Below are 19,056 nucleotides of genomic sequence, written 5' to 3'. Positions count from 1 at the left end.
ATTTAAGGGATCCCGATACTCAAGAGCTTTAGAGACCCCCGATACACAAGCATCTGTTTGACTTCGATCGTGATCAGCCAACAGCACAGCTGGCAGAGTTATGAAAATGTGAGCAAGCGAACACAATGCTGTGAGCAGCACTAGGTCATAATATAGGCCTATATAGAGAAGTAAAATCAACATGAAGCCTAAAGCATTAAGGTAAATGAATTAAAGCTTTGTTCATATCGATACTGTATAAAAAAAATCAACAAGAAAATGTTAAAATGATGTAGCGCTGCAAGTCAATGTTAGAGGATAACACGACTAGAAACTAATGACGGTTTGCGTCAGAAGCAAGAGACCTTTAGCTAGCTGACGTGTCAGAAATGTTGATGTTTTGGGATGCCAAACGTTCGAGCACCGATTCGTAAAATAATATTTTCCTGATTATATATTATATATACTTATTGATATGCAGTTTCTTTTGATCTATTTAGTCGATAGGTACACGTATTCAAAGTTCAGCAGAAGTTAGACCTATCTAGTTAACACAACTCCACCAAGACTGAAGTGGTTCAAAGTGATCTCATTAGAAGCTTAAAGCAACTTGTGAATAATCGAATATGTAGTATTGTCGTAATAGCAGTCATTGAACCTTTAGGCTAGAACATATCCATCACTTAAGGATGCATACCACAAATAAAGTTGCCTTTGACCAATTAATTATTTATGTTTCAGATTTTAATTCAGACAAATGTAGAAGCTAATCAGGATGAGGTCCAGCAGTCTACAGCTGGCCAAACCAATCCTGATTATTGTGACAATATTACAGAAATCTTGCACAACATGTAAGTCTCTCAATTGTGAATTGTATAAACACTTTATAGGCAATTTACTTGTGTCAAGATAGGTTTACGAAATTGAAAGTGCTAATGATTTCCTACTTGCAGACCTTATAAAACAAGTCAAAGGTACCTAATCTTACGAATATGAAGTGTTTAATTGGGTTTAATTTCAATGAGTAACTAAGGATCAAAACGTAACAAAATGGTTCTAATATCTTTTACAGTGATGCATTAATGAAAATTTCATGTAAAATAGAGAATTTTTAATATTAAATGTGCTGTATCTTTTACTAGCATTGCCCCCAGTAGATGTATCAGTGTGCAGCCCTAACCCCTGTGAGCATGGTGTATGTACAGCTTTACGTGGACACCAGTTCTACTGCACATGCATATCAGGTAATTCTTAGGAATTATTTTAAGTCCATTGATAGTCATTACATTTTTTAATTAAAAATACACAATTCATATAGGGCATATATACACACTGAGACTAAAGTGTATTACTGATTCACCTGCAAGATATTGAATGAAACATTTGTAATAGTGGTGATATTATTGCAAAAATACAACAAATCCACGGGGTTGTGTAAATGTTCAAGGTTCAATTCCAGTAAGACGTCATCGTAAAAATACGGACACTCTGAGTATGGCTCAAAGGTGCAAAAGTCCAGATACGGAGAGCACCCGTGCATGACATGTATCTCTACAGGTATTACTAACAAAAGTGAATAGAACGGGTCACAGACAAGTTGGTGAAAGTCCTGTCCAGTCAGAAGGAAAATGTATGTCTGACTCTAACAAAGAATATATCCCGCCAATAAAACAACCAATGAAATAACAGACACTACATGACGTAACATCACACAGACTAATCACTCGGACACTACAATTACGGAGTACAACACAAACGAAACGAACGCACACAAAACGTATACATAACTATAATAATGTGGACGATACTATAATGGACGAATTAAGTTACGGATGCGTTACATATTACGTTGGACGGACAGGAAACTCCTATGAAATAAAACTATCAAACACACTAAAATATGTCCCTGCTACACATTCATTTCACCTAAAGAAGAAAACAACAACACTATTTGCACCATTTGTACTGTACAACCCTTAGTGAAATGTTGGTGATCCAGTTGACCCTTGACTTTTAACAATTTCAGATGTCAAGTTACCATTTCTAAGAAATCTGAAGGGTCAAAACATATGTCAAATAGACATGTCTCTTCAAACTCAAGAGTCAAATATGATTTAAGTATCTATGGCATTTTTTTTTAGTTTCAGAGGGTATGATAAAAAATGTTTGCAAACTTTTGTGAGCAGATTCATACAGTTTGCAAACAATTTTTCATACTTCTATGAAACTAAAAATATATTGACATCAAAGCTTCTAATTAATTTCTAAACTATTTCAAATTTAAAACGCACTTATGTAGAATTTTATTTTAATATTTAATAAGAGATTCTTTTGAACAAGTGAATATGCAACATCAATGGTCAGTATTATGATGTCAAATTTTTCGCAACATTAACATTTTTCTCATAGAGATATGAAAAACTCAAGCAATCAGAAATCTGCTTTCTCTTACAAACAATGGGAAATTAATTATATTGTCATGAAATTACACATAATGATCTTAATTTAATATGCAATAGAATTTTGATAACTTCAACCCTAAATTGTAACTTGTACTTCAGACTTCTTTTCTTCATTATGAGAATATCGGTACAATTTGTCAGATTTTTTTAAATATTTTTTTTCTACCAAACTCAACAGGATATGGAGGCAGCCGATGTCATATTCTGTTCCATGCTTGTGTCACTCATCCCTGTCTAAATGGGGCCACATGTCAGGTCAGTCAGTTGTCATATATAGGTAACATGTTAATTGACAAAATTAAAACAATTAAAAATGTTTGCTGATTAATATTTGTATAAATTTTAAAGGTAAAGTTGTGATTTTTTCCAAGTACAATTAGTGAATTTTTCAGTTTATATGGTATTTTGTGTATTTTCATTCGACAATTTCTAAATACAATAATATAAGAAGTATCATGCTTGGGTTATTCTACATCATGTTATATGGATGTTCTGGATGAGCTGTAGGTTGAAGAATAAACTGTAGATAAATTGAGGTTGAAGGATGAGCTATAAGTTAAACAATGAACTGTAGGATGAAAGAAGAGCTGTATGTTGAAGGATGAACTGTAGAGTGAAGGGTGAGCTGTACATATGTAGCTATAGGTTACTAATTGAGGTTGAAGGATGAACTGTATGTATAAGTTGATGGAAAAAACTGTAGGTTGAAATTTAAGTAAAAATTAAATATTTTATCTCATTAACAGATGCTTTTGTTTGTTTCAGGTTACTGCAGCAGGATTCCAGTGTAGATGTGCTGATGGCTACATAGGAAGGCAATGTGAACAGGAACTGGATGAGTGTGTTAGTCTTCCTTGTCAGAATGGTGGGACATGTACTGACAGACCAGGGTCATATAGCTGTCAGTGTCCTGTAGGATATACAGGTATGTGTGTGTGAATATTCACATAGATACAGCGTATATATATGTCAATACCATATAGGTGGACATTTTAGCAGTTATAAAATTTGGCAATTTGGTCATGAAAATTGAAAGTTACATATTTGACAGGTTAAAATATGGCAATTTCCCTAAATCTAGGGTTTTGATTTGGAGTTGAGCATATATATTACCTACCGGTATATGTAGATAATTATGTTATTTCCATACATCCTGTCCATGTTGATTAAGTTTGTAGTGTATTATCAATCCTCTATCTCAAAACCAGAAGCATGACATTTCAAAATAATCAAAAGGTTTCTAATCAGTCTTACAAAATAACATGGATTTAATTATTAACTTTTGTCTGTGACTACAGTATCTATTCACTATTAAGTCTGAATACAAGATGTTGAAGTTTTCTTCTATGTGTTGATTTGTCTTCAATAACACGAGCTACTTGTGAGACCAACATTGATGACTGTAGCTCAGATCCATGTCTGTTTGGAGGGACCTGTCAGGATCTGGTGGATGGCTATAGGTGTGTCTGTCCACCAGAGAGGGCTGGTGTTGCATGTGAGAGGGAACAACTCTGTTCAGGTAATACAACTTGTTACTTACAATAGGTACATATTTGACAACATGTTACTTAGTTAATGCTACATGTTCTTTGAATGATGTTGTGTAAATGTTTTTACTCTTTCCAAGGAAAATTATAAGACAGTTTTTAGCTCATCGGGTTAAGAGTAACCATGAGCTAATGCTGTACCCTGCTTCAAGTCCAAAAGTACACACCCCACGCCTTTCTAATTTGGTTTATACATTCATTAGAGGTCTAGAAGTGATGTTATGGTAAAATCATACAGAAAAAAATTGTGATTTTTTTCAAATTTTACCTTTTTGTGGGCTTCACTATTTCGGCATCAAAACCCACTTTTAAAGTTTTTAGTTTTAAGTCCCAAAACCTATGCCTCACACTGCTACAAATCGATTTATGCATTCATTGAGGATTAAATGTAATATTACTGCAAAATACATACATAAAAAATGAGTGCATAGTGTGGCAATCACAGACAATATGTGGTTGAGTGAGGAAATGCTAAAGTGATTGACAGAGTTTGACAACTTCAAGAGACAGATGAAGGAATCCATCTGAATACACCATAGCAGACCAGATCTAAATCAGGACAAGAGGACTCACAAACTGTTGTATATCTATGATAAAGTTATTATACACTTCACACCTCAGTTAACAAACTCTCCTTGTCATTTGTCTGATGAATGTGTAGTCATTGGAACAACACACTTAGATATCCATTAACACCAGTTGCGATAAATATACCAAAGTCTGGTCACATATATTGGGCTGTTTTAGTTTAAATTCATCCTTAAGCAGTAGCTTTGTCTAGCTTTGTCACTTGGCTCCCTGTCCTTACATATCATGAATGCAATTTCAGATGACCACTGTATGAACCATGGTGTGTGTATTCCTACTGGTCAGTCTCAACTCTGCCACTGTTTGGCGGGGTTTACTGGTGACCAATGCCAGACCAATATCAATGAATGTTCACTGACCACATCACCTTGTAGTGGACATGGTAAGTAAATATATTAAATATTTATCATTCTCCTGGACACAAAATCAATCATAGAGAAATATCCTCTTTTCTACGGTTTCAAAGACAATTGAAAGTGTATCCTTTCAGTAGGTAAACACAAGCATGGCACCAGTTAAAAGTGATATCTACCAAGTAGCTGAATTGTCTAGACCTTGCAATCTGGAATCCTTTAAATTATAAAATACATGTACATTGATGTGAAGGCTTTAATTTGTGCTAGCAGCATCCTCTTTTCAGTGTTGATTAATATATTGAGTATTGAATGAGTGAATTTTAGATAATTACATGTATAATATTTAAAATGAAAATGCCCCTGTCTGTATATTCAAAGGTACATGTGTGGATGGAATAGATGGCTACAGTTGTGTTTGTTCAGACCACTTTACTGGTCTAACTTGCGAGTCTGAGATCAACCCTTGTGACCAATCTCCCTGTCAAAATGGAGGACAGTGTTGTCATAGAAACAAGATTTTCTGTCCTGCAGGCCTGAGTCCTGGGGAATACCAGTGTTACTGTGATTCTTCTGCTGGTTATAGTGGTAAGTCAGGCTTATAGTTATTTTCATTTTCTAAATGTACTGGGGTATAAGCAGTCAATGTTAAGTGGTGATATTACATCATACAACATTCACCAACCATTTCAGTAACAAATGATATTAATACATGTATGTGCATTTCAATATTTCTATACTTCAACCAGTTCGTGCTCTCAACAGTCAAAATCTGATAGCAATAATATGTTACAATGAAAATTGAAATATTTAAAAAATCATTATCATTCTCGTTATGATGATGCTGCGTTGAGTGTGAAATAATCACATTGAAATGAAAAATTTGTATTTGTATGACATTACAGGACGTCACTGTGAGGTGTCCAATCCTTGTTATAGTCAGCCATGCCAGAATGGGGGCTTGTGTTCGATGTCAGGTGGAGGTGTCCAGTGCACATGTCCACTGACGTTTACCGGTCAGTATTGTGATATACCACTTCCCTGTGCCAGCCAGCCTTGTATCAACGGAGCCAGCTGTGTGGGGACAGGGGTGACCTATACATGCATCTGTGGTCCTGGTCACACTGGGACTTATTGTGAGTTAAGGATTCCTTGTCACTTCAATCCATGTCACAATGGAACTTGTGTGGTCAGTGATGATCAAGAGGCATGTGATTGTCCAGCTAACACCACCGGTCAGTTTTGTGAGTTTGACCATCCCTGCACAAGTCAACCGTGTCAAAATGATGGGATTTGTGAACAGGTGTCCACTGTAGATTTCAGTTGTACATGTACAGCCAATTATACCGGAACAGTGTGTGAATCTAGACTTCCCTGTTCTGATATGCCATGTGAAAATGGTGGGACCTGCATCTCTAATGGATCAACCATAGATTATGCTTGTAATTGTCACCAAGGGTTTACTGGTAGAAATTGTCAGAATGAAATCAGATTCCCTTGCCAACCTTCTCCTTGTTTAAATAATGCTACCTGTATAGAAACATCTGACAACTCATTCATATGTAACTGTCTGCCAGAATTTGTAGGTATAAATTGTGAAATATTCTTGGAATGCTCTAAAAACCCTTGTCAAAACAATGCCACATGCCTGAATCATCCAAACAGTACATACTCCTGTGTTTGTCCTGAGAGTATAACAGGGTCAACTTGTGAGACTGTACTTCCCTGTTTTAGTCAGCCTTGTAGAAATGGTGCAACTTGTGTTAATTCCATTGATAATTCAACATTCAACTGCAGCTGCTTTCCTGGATATTCTGGTGATAGATGTGAGAGTTATGTCCCTTGTATAACCAAACCCTGTTTTAACGATGGATTATGTACCAATTCTGGGACGTCTTTTGACTGTAGCTGTAAAGCTATGTATGAAGGTTTACAGTGTGAGATTTATACACCCTGTGGAAACAGGCCCTGTCAGAATTCTGGTGTCTGTACTAATGTTAATGGCTCTTATAAATGTTCATGTCCTGTTGACTACACCGGACGTCACTGTGAGACAGCCGTCTATCCCTGTGTCCGAAACCCCTGTCAGCATGGAGGCTTATGTGAGGAGTTAGGGGTAGGGCAATATTCCTGTACCTGTCAATCAAATTATGTTGGTCACGATTGTGAGAACTACGTTCCTTGTGACAGTGACCCTTGTCAAAATGGGGGCACCTGTCTAAACAAAGCGGACACCTTCCAGTGCTGGTGTGTAGAAGGTTTTACCGGGAACAGCTGTGAGAGTCGTGTCCCCTGTGAAGGTAGCCCTTGTATCCATGGAAAATGTCAAGAAGGAGCATGTATCTGTGATGCAGGGTACACTGGACAGTCATGTGACTTAATCCAGACAACTTGCAGCCCAGACACTTGTATGCATGGCAGCTGTATATTACAGAATGGTCTCTTCGTCTGCATCTGTAACCAAGGTTATACAGGTATGTAGTATTATAATAGAGACAGTTGAAAATGACCTCTACTGTCATTCTGTCAATGTTTAGGAAAACAGAATTTAATTTTTCATGCAATGAATAAGAACTGATATATTTTCTGTTTAATGGTAATTGAGATCCAGTTCAGTATATATATTGTAGATGTATGCAAGCAATAAAATTGTTGTAAATTCTTTAATTTTAGGCCCTTCTTGTAATCAAGTCAAAGACCCTTGTGATGCTAACCCTTGTAAAAATGGTGGGTACTGCCATGTTGCTGTTGGGTCAACAACACCCTGGTGTCAATGCCTGTCAGGTTTTACAGGTCCTCACTGTGAAACACGCATCCTACCGTGTTACTCTCAACCCTGTCACAATGGAGGAAGCTGTGTGGATATGGTCAACAGTTATAAATGTCTATGTACAGCAGACTTCAGTGGTAATGATCCAAATTAGATTTGAAATAGTAGATTTTTTTTGTGACTAATTATTTGTCTAGATCAAGGTATCATTAATAAATGTTGACTCTAAAATATAACAGTAAAACTATAATCTGCCAATTTTTTTCTCAGAAGTATGGTTGGCTTATCTTTCATTTTGAATTCATCAAAGAATTATTTTTTTTCATCAAAGATTTAATTTGTTTTATAGAAAAGTTATATGTTTGACAATGATGTTTTGACAGGAAGTCGATGTGAACAAAGGATCAGCCTGTGTGATCAGTCTCCTTGTCAAAATGGAGGATACTGCAGTGATACAGATGGAAATTTCCAGTGCATATGTCCACCAGGATTTTCAGGTACTGACTAATTAGTCTTAACAATTCTAAGATTTTGTTTATGGTTGGAATGTAAATCTATTGAAATTTCTTGAGGGAAAACAATTCTATATGTACTTGATGTTGCTTTTGTAAGTGATAGTAATTACTAAAAATAAATACTTTGTAAAAAGAAATAAAGATTGAATTAATTTATTCAAGTTAGAGATACAACCAGAGGTCATTTTATGGGAAACATGTCAAAAACATCTCATTGGACAACAGAAGGTTATCAGTATTTTCCTACTAGGAGTGGGGCTTATTGATTGTTGAATACAGTAAATTAATATTCCAGAAAAGTTTGAACAGGTTATCTGTAGAATAGTGACAACAGTGATGAGAGTATTCAGGATAGAAACATCAGTCAGAGTATTCAGGATAGAAACATCAGTCAAAGTATTCAGGATAGAAATATCAGTCAGAGTATTCAGGATAGAAATATCAGTCAGTATTCAGGATAGAAATATCAGTCGGTATTCAGGATAGAAATATCAGTCAGAGTATTCAGGTAGAAATATCAGTCAGAATTCAGGATAGAAATATCAGTCAGAGTATTCAGGATAGAAATATCAGTCAGAGTATTCAGGATAGAAACTTCAGTCAGAAAAAAAATGAAACATCCTGGCTCATGTATTACAGTAATATCAATTGGCGCCAAAGGACTTACTGTATTATTTCCTGCTTTCAGGACTAAGATGTGAGCTGGGTGTAAATGACTGTCAGAGTCAACCGTGTCAAAATAACGGTCTGTGTAGTATCTCGACCACTGGAGTTGTATGTAGCTGTTCACCACCCTATTCAGGTAAGCTGGTCTAGACACTCAGTTCTGTTTGAGGGTCAGCCAGAGTGATACACTAAGTGAAGTTATTAATGAGAATCCTCCTGCTTGAGGTCAATTTCTGTACGCTTATTTTTGATGATGGATAAATGAAAATTACTAAACCAGAAAAAAATGCAATTTTTTCAGTTAATAGTTACTCTATTAGGAAAAAGTTCAGCTAGCAGATTGTGACTATCTTAAATCAAGCAACAGGTTCCCTCTCCAGTAGATCAGCTTGCAAATTCTGTCTCCTATAAATAACCACCCGATTCTAGCACGTATTTTATTTACTCTCCAATTGATTGACTTCTATCATACTCGTGCCTGTGAGCTGTATTTTATCATTTTGAGAGGAAAAAATTGACAATTTTCAATTTCCGTTTCCTATATATATATTCACACATTTAGTTGTGTTTGAATAAATTGTCATGTGTCTTGTATGTACATACTCTTGACTGTCAGTATATTTTGATACTGATATTACCTTGCTGTGATGGTCAGTGTATTGGGAAACTCTAGTAACATCCTGAGACCTGTGTATGTTTTAATACTGTCATAATTTTGTTGTTTAGGAGTTTATTGTGAGACTATGGTGACCTCTTGTGACCCCAACCCATGTCAGAGTGGTGGACAGTGTGGTGTAGATGAGTACGGTGTCTTCTGTACTTGTCCAACTGGAGTGACTGGCTGGTTCTGTCAAATCAATGGTCAGTTATATAATTACTATACAGTTAAACACAGGATAAAATTATTGTGATGCAATTGTGATGACAAGACAGTAAGGTTATTGTTATATAATACAAATTCATTAAATTGCCACATTCAGATGAAGGGATATTGTTATGATTTAGGTAAAACTCCTAAAAGTTCATTGTAGTTAAACTTTGGTTATCATACTTCCAGTATAAGGCAATATACATTATTTACCACCTCAATATTTGCTGTTTATGTTTTCATGAAATAAAAATATCGCATTTCATACTGATTGTGTGTACAATTACATGACATATTACCCTTAAAATCAATATATTCAAATGTTGTAAATCTTCAAAATCTCATAAAACCTTTGCCTTTTGCTGTATTTTGATCAGTGTTGGAGAACTCAATAAGTTTACATATCATTGATTTTCTTTTTGTCACTAATGAGGGCTTTAATGGATAAGCGATTACATTTTTTGCCTTTTTGTATTAGTATACTGAATCTAACTTTCAAATTAGAGCATTCCAAGTTATTTTTAATTCTGCTTGTATACCATTTTGACATGTTACATTTATTTTTCTGTTAGATAACCTGTGTGATATATCCATTATCATGTAGCAAAATTAGTGATGTCAGGTGTTAATTTCTGTCTAGACAACTGTGCAGCAGACATCTGTAATCAACATGGTGACTGCTGGATCAACAATGGCACGGTCATTTGTGATTGTTATCCTGGATTTTCAGTATGTATACAATGTTTAATCAGGTACAAATGTAGTCCTATAGATAATTAATATGTGCATATTAACTGGTTTGCCTGGTTTATTGTCCCATGAACCACCAAGTTTATTTTGAGGCAAATCTAGTTAGATATAATATGAATTTAAGCATCATTTGTAATTTGTGTTCAAATACAAATTAAATGTATAAAATTAATAAAAAAAATGATGTTAAAAAGTAAACATTTTTACCTCCAATACTGGTTATTTTTTCCAATTCTTTGAACTTTTGTATACATTTGTTGAAATTCCTGGAGTTGTTAACAGCCACTTTTGTAAAACATTTCTTTTCTGTTAATTTTGATAACAGGGAAAGTTTTGTGTGAAAAGTGTAGAGGGATGCGAGTCTAAGCCCTGTATAAGAGGCACCTGTTCAGAGGATGCTATGGGGGCGTTCCAGTGCTCCTGTCCACCAGGCTTTGTTGGAAACAAATGTGAGAGACTGGATCCCTGTGGGCGTAAGTATATCTGGTCACAAGTGATGTATAGTCTATTGCCTGACTTGGTTGGCTTTTATTATCCTAATAAATAATTCATCAGATATGTGGACTTAAGATGCTGAGTGACCAGATCAATAATCATTGTATTTTGTTGTCCTATAGGCATTCATATTAATGCTTCTCAAACTATATGATTTATATTTTGAGAAGGTTAAGCACATGATCCACATACAATGAAGATTTATTTGAGAAAGAGAAGTATCCAGGTAACAACTGCTATTAGATATATATATATTAACAGTAACAAAATCAGCTAGATATATGGTATATGTACCTAAGGACTATCTGATAATCTCATGTAGATAATTCTGATAAATGACCAACTAATTCTGATAAATTCAGACAATTAAGTTTTTGTTCAATTTTCTTCAAAAATCTGCAGTAAGGCAAAAATAGTTATACTGTATTATACAGTGTTAATTTATTGTGTGTTTGACCTGTAGTTCTAAAGTGTTATTAACTATGTGTGTGACCTTTAGTTCTATAGTGTTATTAACTATGTGTGTGACCTGTAGTTCTATAGTGTTATTAACTGTGTGTGTGTCCTGTAGTTCTATAGTGTTATTAACTGTGTGTGTGACCTTTAGTTCTATAGTGTTATTAACTATGTGTGTGACCTTTAGTTCTATAGTGTTATTAACTATGTGTGTGACCTGTAGTTCTATAGTGTTATTAAGTATGTGTGTGACCTGTAGTTCTATAGTGTTATTAACTGTGTGTGTGTCCTGTAGTTCTAAAGTGTTATTAACTATGTGTGTGACCTTTAGTTCTATAGTGTTATTAACTATGTGTGTGACCTGTAGTTCTATAGTGTTATTAACTATGTGTGTGACCTTTAGTTCTATAGTGTTATTAACTATGTGTGTGACCTTTAGTTCTATAGTGTTATTAACTATGTGTGTGACCTTTAGTTCTATAGTGTTAATTCATTGTGTATACATGTACATTCTTGACTTACTAGGATGCTATGGATTCAGATTATGAAAATGATTTTTTTATTCTGAACTTTTTTCAATAATTATGAACTTATGTTAACAAAATGCACAGTCATTGTAATGCAGGTATTAGAAAGGTCACTGTAATGTAGGTATTAGAAAGGTCACTGTAATGTAGGTATTAGAAAGGTCACTGTAATGTAGGTATTAGAAAGGTCACTGTAATGTAGGTATAAGAAAGGTCATTATAGTGTAGGTATTAGAAAGGTCACTGTAATGTAGGTACATGTATTAGAAAGGTCACTGTAATGTACATGTAGGTATTAGAAATGTCATTATAATGTAGGTATTAGAAAGGTCACTGTGATGTAGGTATTAGAAAGGTCATTATGGTGTAGGTATTAGAAAGGTTATTATAATGTAGGTATTAGAAAGGTCACTGTAATGTAGGTACATGTATTAGAAAGGTCACTGTAATGTACATGTAGGTATTAGAAAGGTCACTGTAATGTAGGTATTAGAAAGGTCACTGTAATGTAGGTATTAGAAAGGTCACTGTAATGTAGGTATTAGAAAGGTCACTGTAATGTAGGTATTAGAAAGGTCATTATGATGTAGGTATTAGAAAGGTCATTATAATGTAGGTATTAGAAATGTCACTGTAATGTAGGTATTAGAAAGGTCACTGTAATGTAGGTATTAGAAAGGTCATTTTAGTGTAGGTATTAGAAAGGTTCCAAAGACCCTTTAGGTCTAGGATGATTTTTTTGAATAGGATCATCATGTATTTATTGACAGGGTTCATGTTAGATATAAGAACTATTAGTTTTGAATTATTACTTTTTTGTTGTGTTAGCACTCAGCTTTGCTTGTTACTAACACAATTCACCATTTGTATCATTCCCAACACAAATTATTCGGGTTGTTTGTTTATTATCCCTCACTAGCACACCTCAGCCAGTCTGTCTGTCTGAACGGGGGCAACTGTCTGGTTGTAAAGGATGAATATCGATGCATGTGTCGACCAGGGTTCAAAGGTCAGCACTGCGAGTTAGCCTATCATGCATGTTCTGGCTCAGCTGCACGTTGTCAAAATGGTGGCATTTGCATGTTCAATGCCTCTGCAATAAACTCCTATACCTGCACATGTACACAAGGTAGGTTAACTTAGAGAGATTATTTCATGAAATTATGTTTGCTGTTCACTTTCATTATATGAGCATGAGGATCTGACCCGAAGGTCAGGATGAACTACATGTATAATCATTGTACTTTGTCTGTCATTGTCTGCTGTGTGATGTGCATAAACGTTTCACATTTCAATGTAGGATTCTGCTCAAACTTCCTTGAAATAGTCCTGACCAAGTATTCTTTTTTTCCGATATTCAGTCTGAAATCAAAAATGGCTGCCAATTACATTTTTTACTTCTTGTCAGAAACCCCTGAACCAATTTCCATGCAATTCCATGGCCAACCATAACCATAACTAACCCCTGAAGCAATTTCCATGAAAAATTGCCCCAGGGCACATGTGGGGCAAAAAGGGTCATATTGACTGAAGAATCAAATACTCCTCATAGATTGAAGGGTGTTTTACCAAAATCATAAATCCTGAAGTCTTGTGTTTCCACTTGGAAAACGGTTAAGATTTTATTACTTTCAGCTTATATATGGACAATCTTATTTTTGAGCTTCATTTGTTGAATTGTCATTGGAAATTTTTATACGAACCTTAATGGTAGAGTCATACATAATTTATACTCTTTTTTTTTATTGGAAGATCTAATGTTGCTTTACCAATTTTATGACTCTTGAGTCTCACATTTCTGGCTGTAAGGGGGATATTTATTGTAGTTTTTACAGAAAAATCAAGTTTGAGCTTCATTTGTTTAATTGGTATCGGAAATAATTGTTCAGAATTATCAATTTTGTTTAAGTAAAGTTTGAATCAGTGAAATTTTGAAAATTTGTCTTCGTAAATCATGAATCTGGATATGGATTTAAACAAAAGATTCAATAAACAACAGGTTGAATTAGCATCGTAATTTAAAAACAGTAGGTTGGAAATGATGGACATCAACAATCAACAGAAACCACAGATTCATTCTGAGTTACTTCCCTTGTTTCGCTCTGCATATATAAGAATGGTGTAAACAGCAGATTGTATGGATACATGCTGTTTATCTATTGAAGCACAGTAAATGGAGTACTGTACACCTTAAGGTGTTGCTTATATTTTTGCAGGTTACACAGGAAGAGATTGTGAAACACCATTCCAGTAAACAGCACAAGATGGATTCTTATATTTTGTAAAACAAAACGAAATATATCTTATACAACTGTATGATGCTGTTAGTATCATACATGTACATTATTTGTATTTAATTACAAGTATTTTTGAGTGGTGGGTTAAACAACATATCTTTATCTTTTGATGCATATATAAGGCATATTATTACGTGTAATATAAAATTGTATTGCATTTTCGCCAGTGAAATATAGAAATTTATCAAACTGATAAAACTAACATTTTCACTGCAGTGATGAGCAGTGGAAATATAAGATTTTGCATTGGAAATATCAGTTTTGCAGTGAAAATATATAGAAGATATTGAATTGTTTCCTGTTTAATATAACATTTATTTCACGAGTATGACAGAATATAGACATGAAATATTCTGTCATACGAGTGAAATATATGTTATATTTAACGGGAAACTATTCAATTTTCTTTTTATTGCATTTCATATACTTAAAAAACATAATAGAAAACATCGAAAAATTAATAGTGTCAAAAAGTGCGGGAATCAGGAACGACGTCATCTCTTTGTGACGTTACTCCACGTCAACTTGACACCGCCATTTTGAAAGGACTGATCAGCACATTTAAGCGTTTTCTGCTGTTATCGGAGAATCTGTGCATAAATAGCTAACATCAAGTGAGTATTTTGTCAAAAACTAGTCTGAATATTTCAGAAATACAGCAAAATAGCCATTTTATCTCTCTTCGCTTCGATTGAAAAAATCGGCAAGTTCATTGTGGTGAATACAAAGGTTAGCTCGCATTTGTCAAAAACGGAAAACTTATATTTTCACTGAAAAATCTTATATTTTCACTGTTCATCGCTGCAGTGAAAATATAAGTTTTATTAGTTTGATAACGTTTGACAGAATATGCTGTCATAGTCGTGAAATATATGTTGTATTAAACGGGAAGCCATTCAATATCCTCTATATATTTCACTGGCAAAAATGCAATAAAGGAATTTATCAAACTGATAAAACTAATATTTTCACTGCAGCGATGAGCAGTGGAAATGTAAGATTTTTCATTGGAAATATAAGTTTTTGGAGTGAAAATATAAGTTGTTCAATCAAAGTGAACCTTTCTACTCACCCCATTGAAACTTTTTTCCACACGATCAGTCATTTAAAAATGGCGCCCTGAAGTTGACTTGGAGTAACGTCACCAAGAGACGACGTCATTAATTATGTTACTGATTCCCACACTCTTTAACACTATTATTTTTTAGATGTTAAACAAATGCAATAAGAAGAAAATTGAATGGTTTCCCTTTGAATAAGATATATATTTCACTCGTACATACAGGAATTGGAAAGTATCTCTCTGTTAATAACAACGTAGGCAAATGACATCGAGTTAACTACACTACATGTATCTTGCAATGTGAACCACTTTTCTCAAAAAATTCTCGTCCAATCGTTTCAATTTGTTTGAATCTGTGAAAAGCTGAAAAAATTCCACGTGCAAAGATTTTTCTGGCAAATGATTTTTAGCAAATTCTGGCAAATGATTTTTAGCGAATTGCTCAACAATTGCAAGAATAATCATTTATTTTACATCATGGCCGCTTAGAGTTCATAATACATTATCTAAATAACAAATGGTATCGAAATACAGTATACTACCTTTTCGTGAACCACTTTTCCCAACTATACCCGTCCAATCTTTTTCTAATTTCACGTTCCTTGATTAAGTTTTAAAACTGTATTTTTGTTATGAAGTTTTTAAAAAATTGCATCAAATATAGTTTAATTCTTAGCAAATTTTCTCCAAAAGTACTCATCCATTTTTTTCAGTATTAAATCAATTAAAGGCTGAATACATTTACAGTGCTTGTGATTAATTTAATAGCAAACGATTTTGAAAAAGTTAACTAAATTTTGCATCAATTGGCAGACCTCTGATAAAATTATCCATTTTCCATCCAATTTTACTTAATGACTGCTGGTTTAGTAGTACATGTAGTAGTGATAAGTGGTAGTCACGCCTTGACATCTCAGTGGACAAATACAATAGCTCACCCTATGTCAGTCTTCAAACTAGTGGAGGCTCTAATCCCTCTTTGTACGACCCTGGTGCTGTGACTTATACTCGTGAAATATCTATCATATTCAATGGGGAACCATTCGATATCCTTTATATATCATTACATCTAACATAAAACTATGTACACATTCCTATTATTGGATATGATTTTGTTAAAAATCTTCTATCTTGGCTAACATCCTTATGTAGCCTCTGCCTGTCTTGGCTAACATTGATACATAATAACTTCAATATTGTTATTTCACACCAATATGAACTTAAAGGTACTTAATTTATTACCAAATGTTAAAAAAATAACAATTAAATTCAAATTGTTTCATCATGTACCAGAGATCTATGCAATAATAGACATGTTTATAATAATGCTACATAATGTATGTATATACTAGTATTAATGGTTTTATAGCCGTGATTAATTACTCTGTAGTAAAGATTATACAGAAGTAACACTTAAATGTAGCTAGGATAATGAAGACAAGTGAAGGAAACCTACGTTTCATTTTTTTAATGTTGTCTGTTATGAGTGACAATGTTTTTTTTATTACCTACATATGACACATATCTTTATATCATCGACATTTCAAATGTTTGTTCCATATTTACACTCTAAATAAACTGATCTAGTCAATGGCTTTGCAGTAAGTTTATTCATTTTGTTTAAGTTGTTTTGAATTATTTATTTTTTGATTTCTTTAAAGGTGTCTGTTTTTTGAGTCTTTTGTATGATACGATAATGTATTAAGAGACACTGACTTATTTATTGTTTTCCCTGATATTTACAATCTCAATCTGATCTAGTCAATGGCTTTGCAGGATTTTGTTTTCGTAGATAATGACATTCCAGCATCAATGATAACATACTGTATGTATAATGGCAACAGTAACTTATAACAAAACACTGAAATCCTGCCCTATCATATTAATGTAACTCCTACTCTACATCATTATCATGTTCATGTTAAATCGTACCCTACCTAATTACCATGTTTATGTATTCTTCTTCCCCACATAATAGTCATGTTTATGTGAACTCCTACTCTACAAAATTATCATGATTGTCATGTTTATGTGACCTCTTACCCTACATAATTGTCATCTTTATGTAAACTCCTATCCTTCATAATTATCATGTTCATGTAAACTCGTACCTACCTAATTACCATGTTTATCATGATTGTCATGTTTATGTGAACTACTACGCGACATAGTTATCATGTCTATGCGAACTCTTACCCTACATTATTGTCATGTTTATGTGAACTACTACGCGACATAGTTATCATGTCTATGCGAACTCTTACCCTACATTATTGTCATGTTTATGTGAACTACTACGCGACATAGTTATCATGTCTATGCGAACTCTTACCCTACATTATTGTCATGTTTATGTGAACTACTACGCGACATAGTTATCATGTCTATGCGAACTCTTACCCTACATTATTGTCATGTTTATGTGAACTACTACGCGACATAGTTATCATGTCTATGCGAACTCTTACCCTACATTATTGTCATGTTTATGTTAACTCTTACCCTACATTATTGTCATGTTTATGTTAACTCTTACCCTACATAATTGTCATGTTTGTGAACTCTTACCCCACATAATTATCATGTTTGTGTGAAATCCTACCCTACCAAATTACAATGTTTATATCAACTCCTACCCTACATAATTACCATGTTTATGTGCAATACTTGTTGATTGATTTGATGTTCTATGCAATAGTATTACAAAGTTATATAATGTATATATATATTTACACGTTATACAAGATGCTGTTTAATATTTTTGAGAACTGTCAAGGGGCTAAATATATGGGGTAAGAGATTGTGGTATAGTAAGGACGACGTTTGGTTAATTGTTTATCCTACACTCCGCATCAGCAAATATGTCATATATAATACCCCATGGGTAAGTTACCATAATCTTTTACGTATATATATTGAAAATGATAGATTTTGATAAATAAGAGACTGTTTTATAGTAAAAACGACGTTTTCTTAACTTTTTATCCTACACTCCGCATAAATCGAAATATAATACGATATCACGCTCAGCTTCTAGGGCAACGATATAATGCATAATGAAAATATGTTATCTTACCCCCAACAACGTATACAATGAAGATGTTTCCCTTTGTTTCCGTTTTTATAATGGAATAGGCATTTATCCTTATTGTATCGTCGAAACATTAAAAAGAGTCTGTCATTGGTATGGATAATTAAGTTAGAACCAATGAAAAGTACACTTGTACACAAGAGCATTTTTCAGTATTGTGGGGGACGTAATACGAAACTTGCAATTAACATGATCATGTGGGGAACAATCCGAGATTTATCAATAAAGTATGGCTAGAAAATGATCAGGTGGAACCTGTTCAGACACCAATGTCCCTTTCTCTGTTGCGAAAATAATAATAGTGATAATGAATGCAAACATTCTACCACTGGTTGTATATTTCCATTGTCAAAATAGAATTTTATGTATATTTATTCAACGATTATATACATGTACTTGACTTTTCATGCAACACCTGTTTCGTTAACCCGAGTAATTTCATTCAGAATAGAACATCATATAGGATTACAATATAGATTTACATATACATATTCCATTTGATGTAAATTAGTCTATAAGGCTATCGGAGCGGATTATATCAGTTACAGTTTCGATCCGTTCCTCAGTGTTTACACCACATTTCCCGAGCAACGACTGCATGTTCGTTTTCTTTTAAAGATGCTACACCA

General features: G+C 34.1%; 1 protein-coding gene across 1 annotated transcript; it reads left to right on the top strand.

The window, feature by feature from the left end:
- The first annotated feature begins 91 nt into the window (after positions 1 to 91).
- On the top strand, positions 92 to 14,564 carry LOC117326447 (neurogenic locus notch homolog protein 1-like). The gene is made up of 17 exons (XM_033883196.1): positions 92 to 201; positions 721 to 830; positions 1,122 to 1,223; positions 2,620 to 2,696; positions 3,207 to 3,376; positions 3,779 to 3,960; positions 4,818 to 4,958; positions 5,311 to 5,517; positions 5,835 to 7,403; positions 7,603 to 7,836; positions 8,083 to 8,196; positions 8,903 to 9,016; positions 9,607 to 9,741; positions 10,389 to 10,477; positions 10,824 to 10,971; positions 12,896 to 13,105; positions 14,193 to 14,564. The coding sequence occupies exons 2-17, from the start codon at positions 755 to 757 to the stop codon at positions 14,228 to 14,230; spliced, it is 3,606 nt and encodes a 1,201-aa protein (XP_033739087.1). The 5' UTR covers positions 92 to 201; positions 721 to 754; the 3' UTR covers positions 14,231 to 14,564.
- The last annotated feature ends 4,492 nt before the right edge of the window (positions 14,565 to 19,056 follow it).

The sequence above is a fragment of the Pecten maximus genome, chromosome 4 (assembly GCF_902652985.1).
Source record: "Pecten maximus chromosome 4, xPecMax1.1, whole genome shotgun sequence".
Classification (NCBI taxonomy): domain Eukaryota; kingdom Metazoa; phylum Mollusca; class Bivalvia; order Pectinida; family Pectinidae; genus Pecten; species Pecten maximus.
The sequence above is the reverse complement of the archived record's forward strand: the minus strand, read 5'-3'. Positions and strand labels throughout refer to the sequence as shown.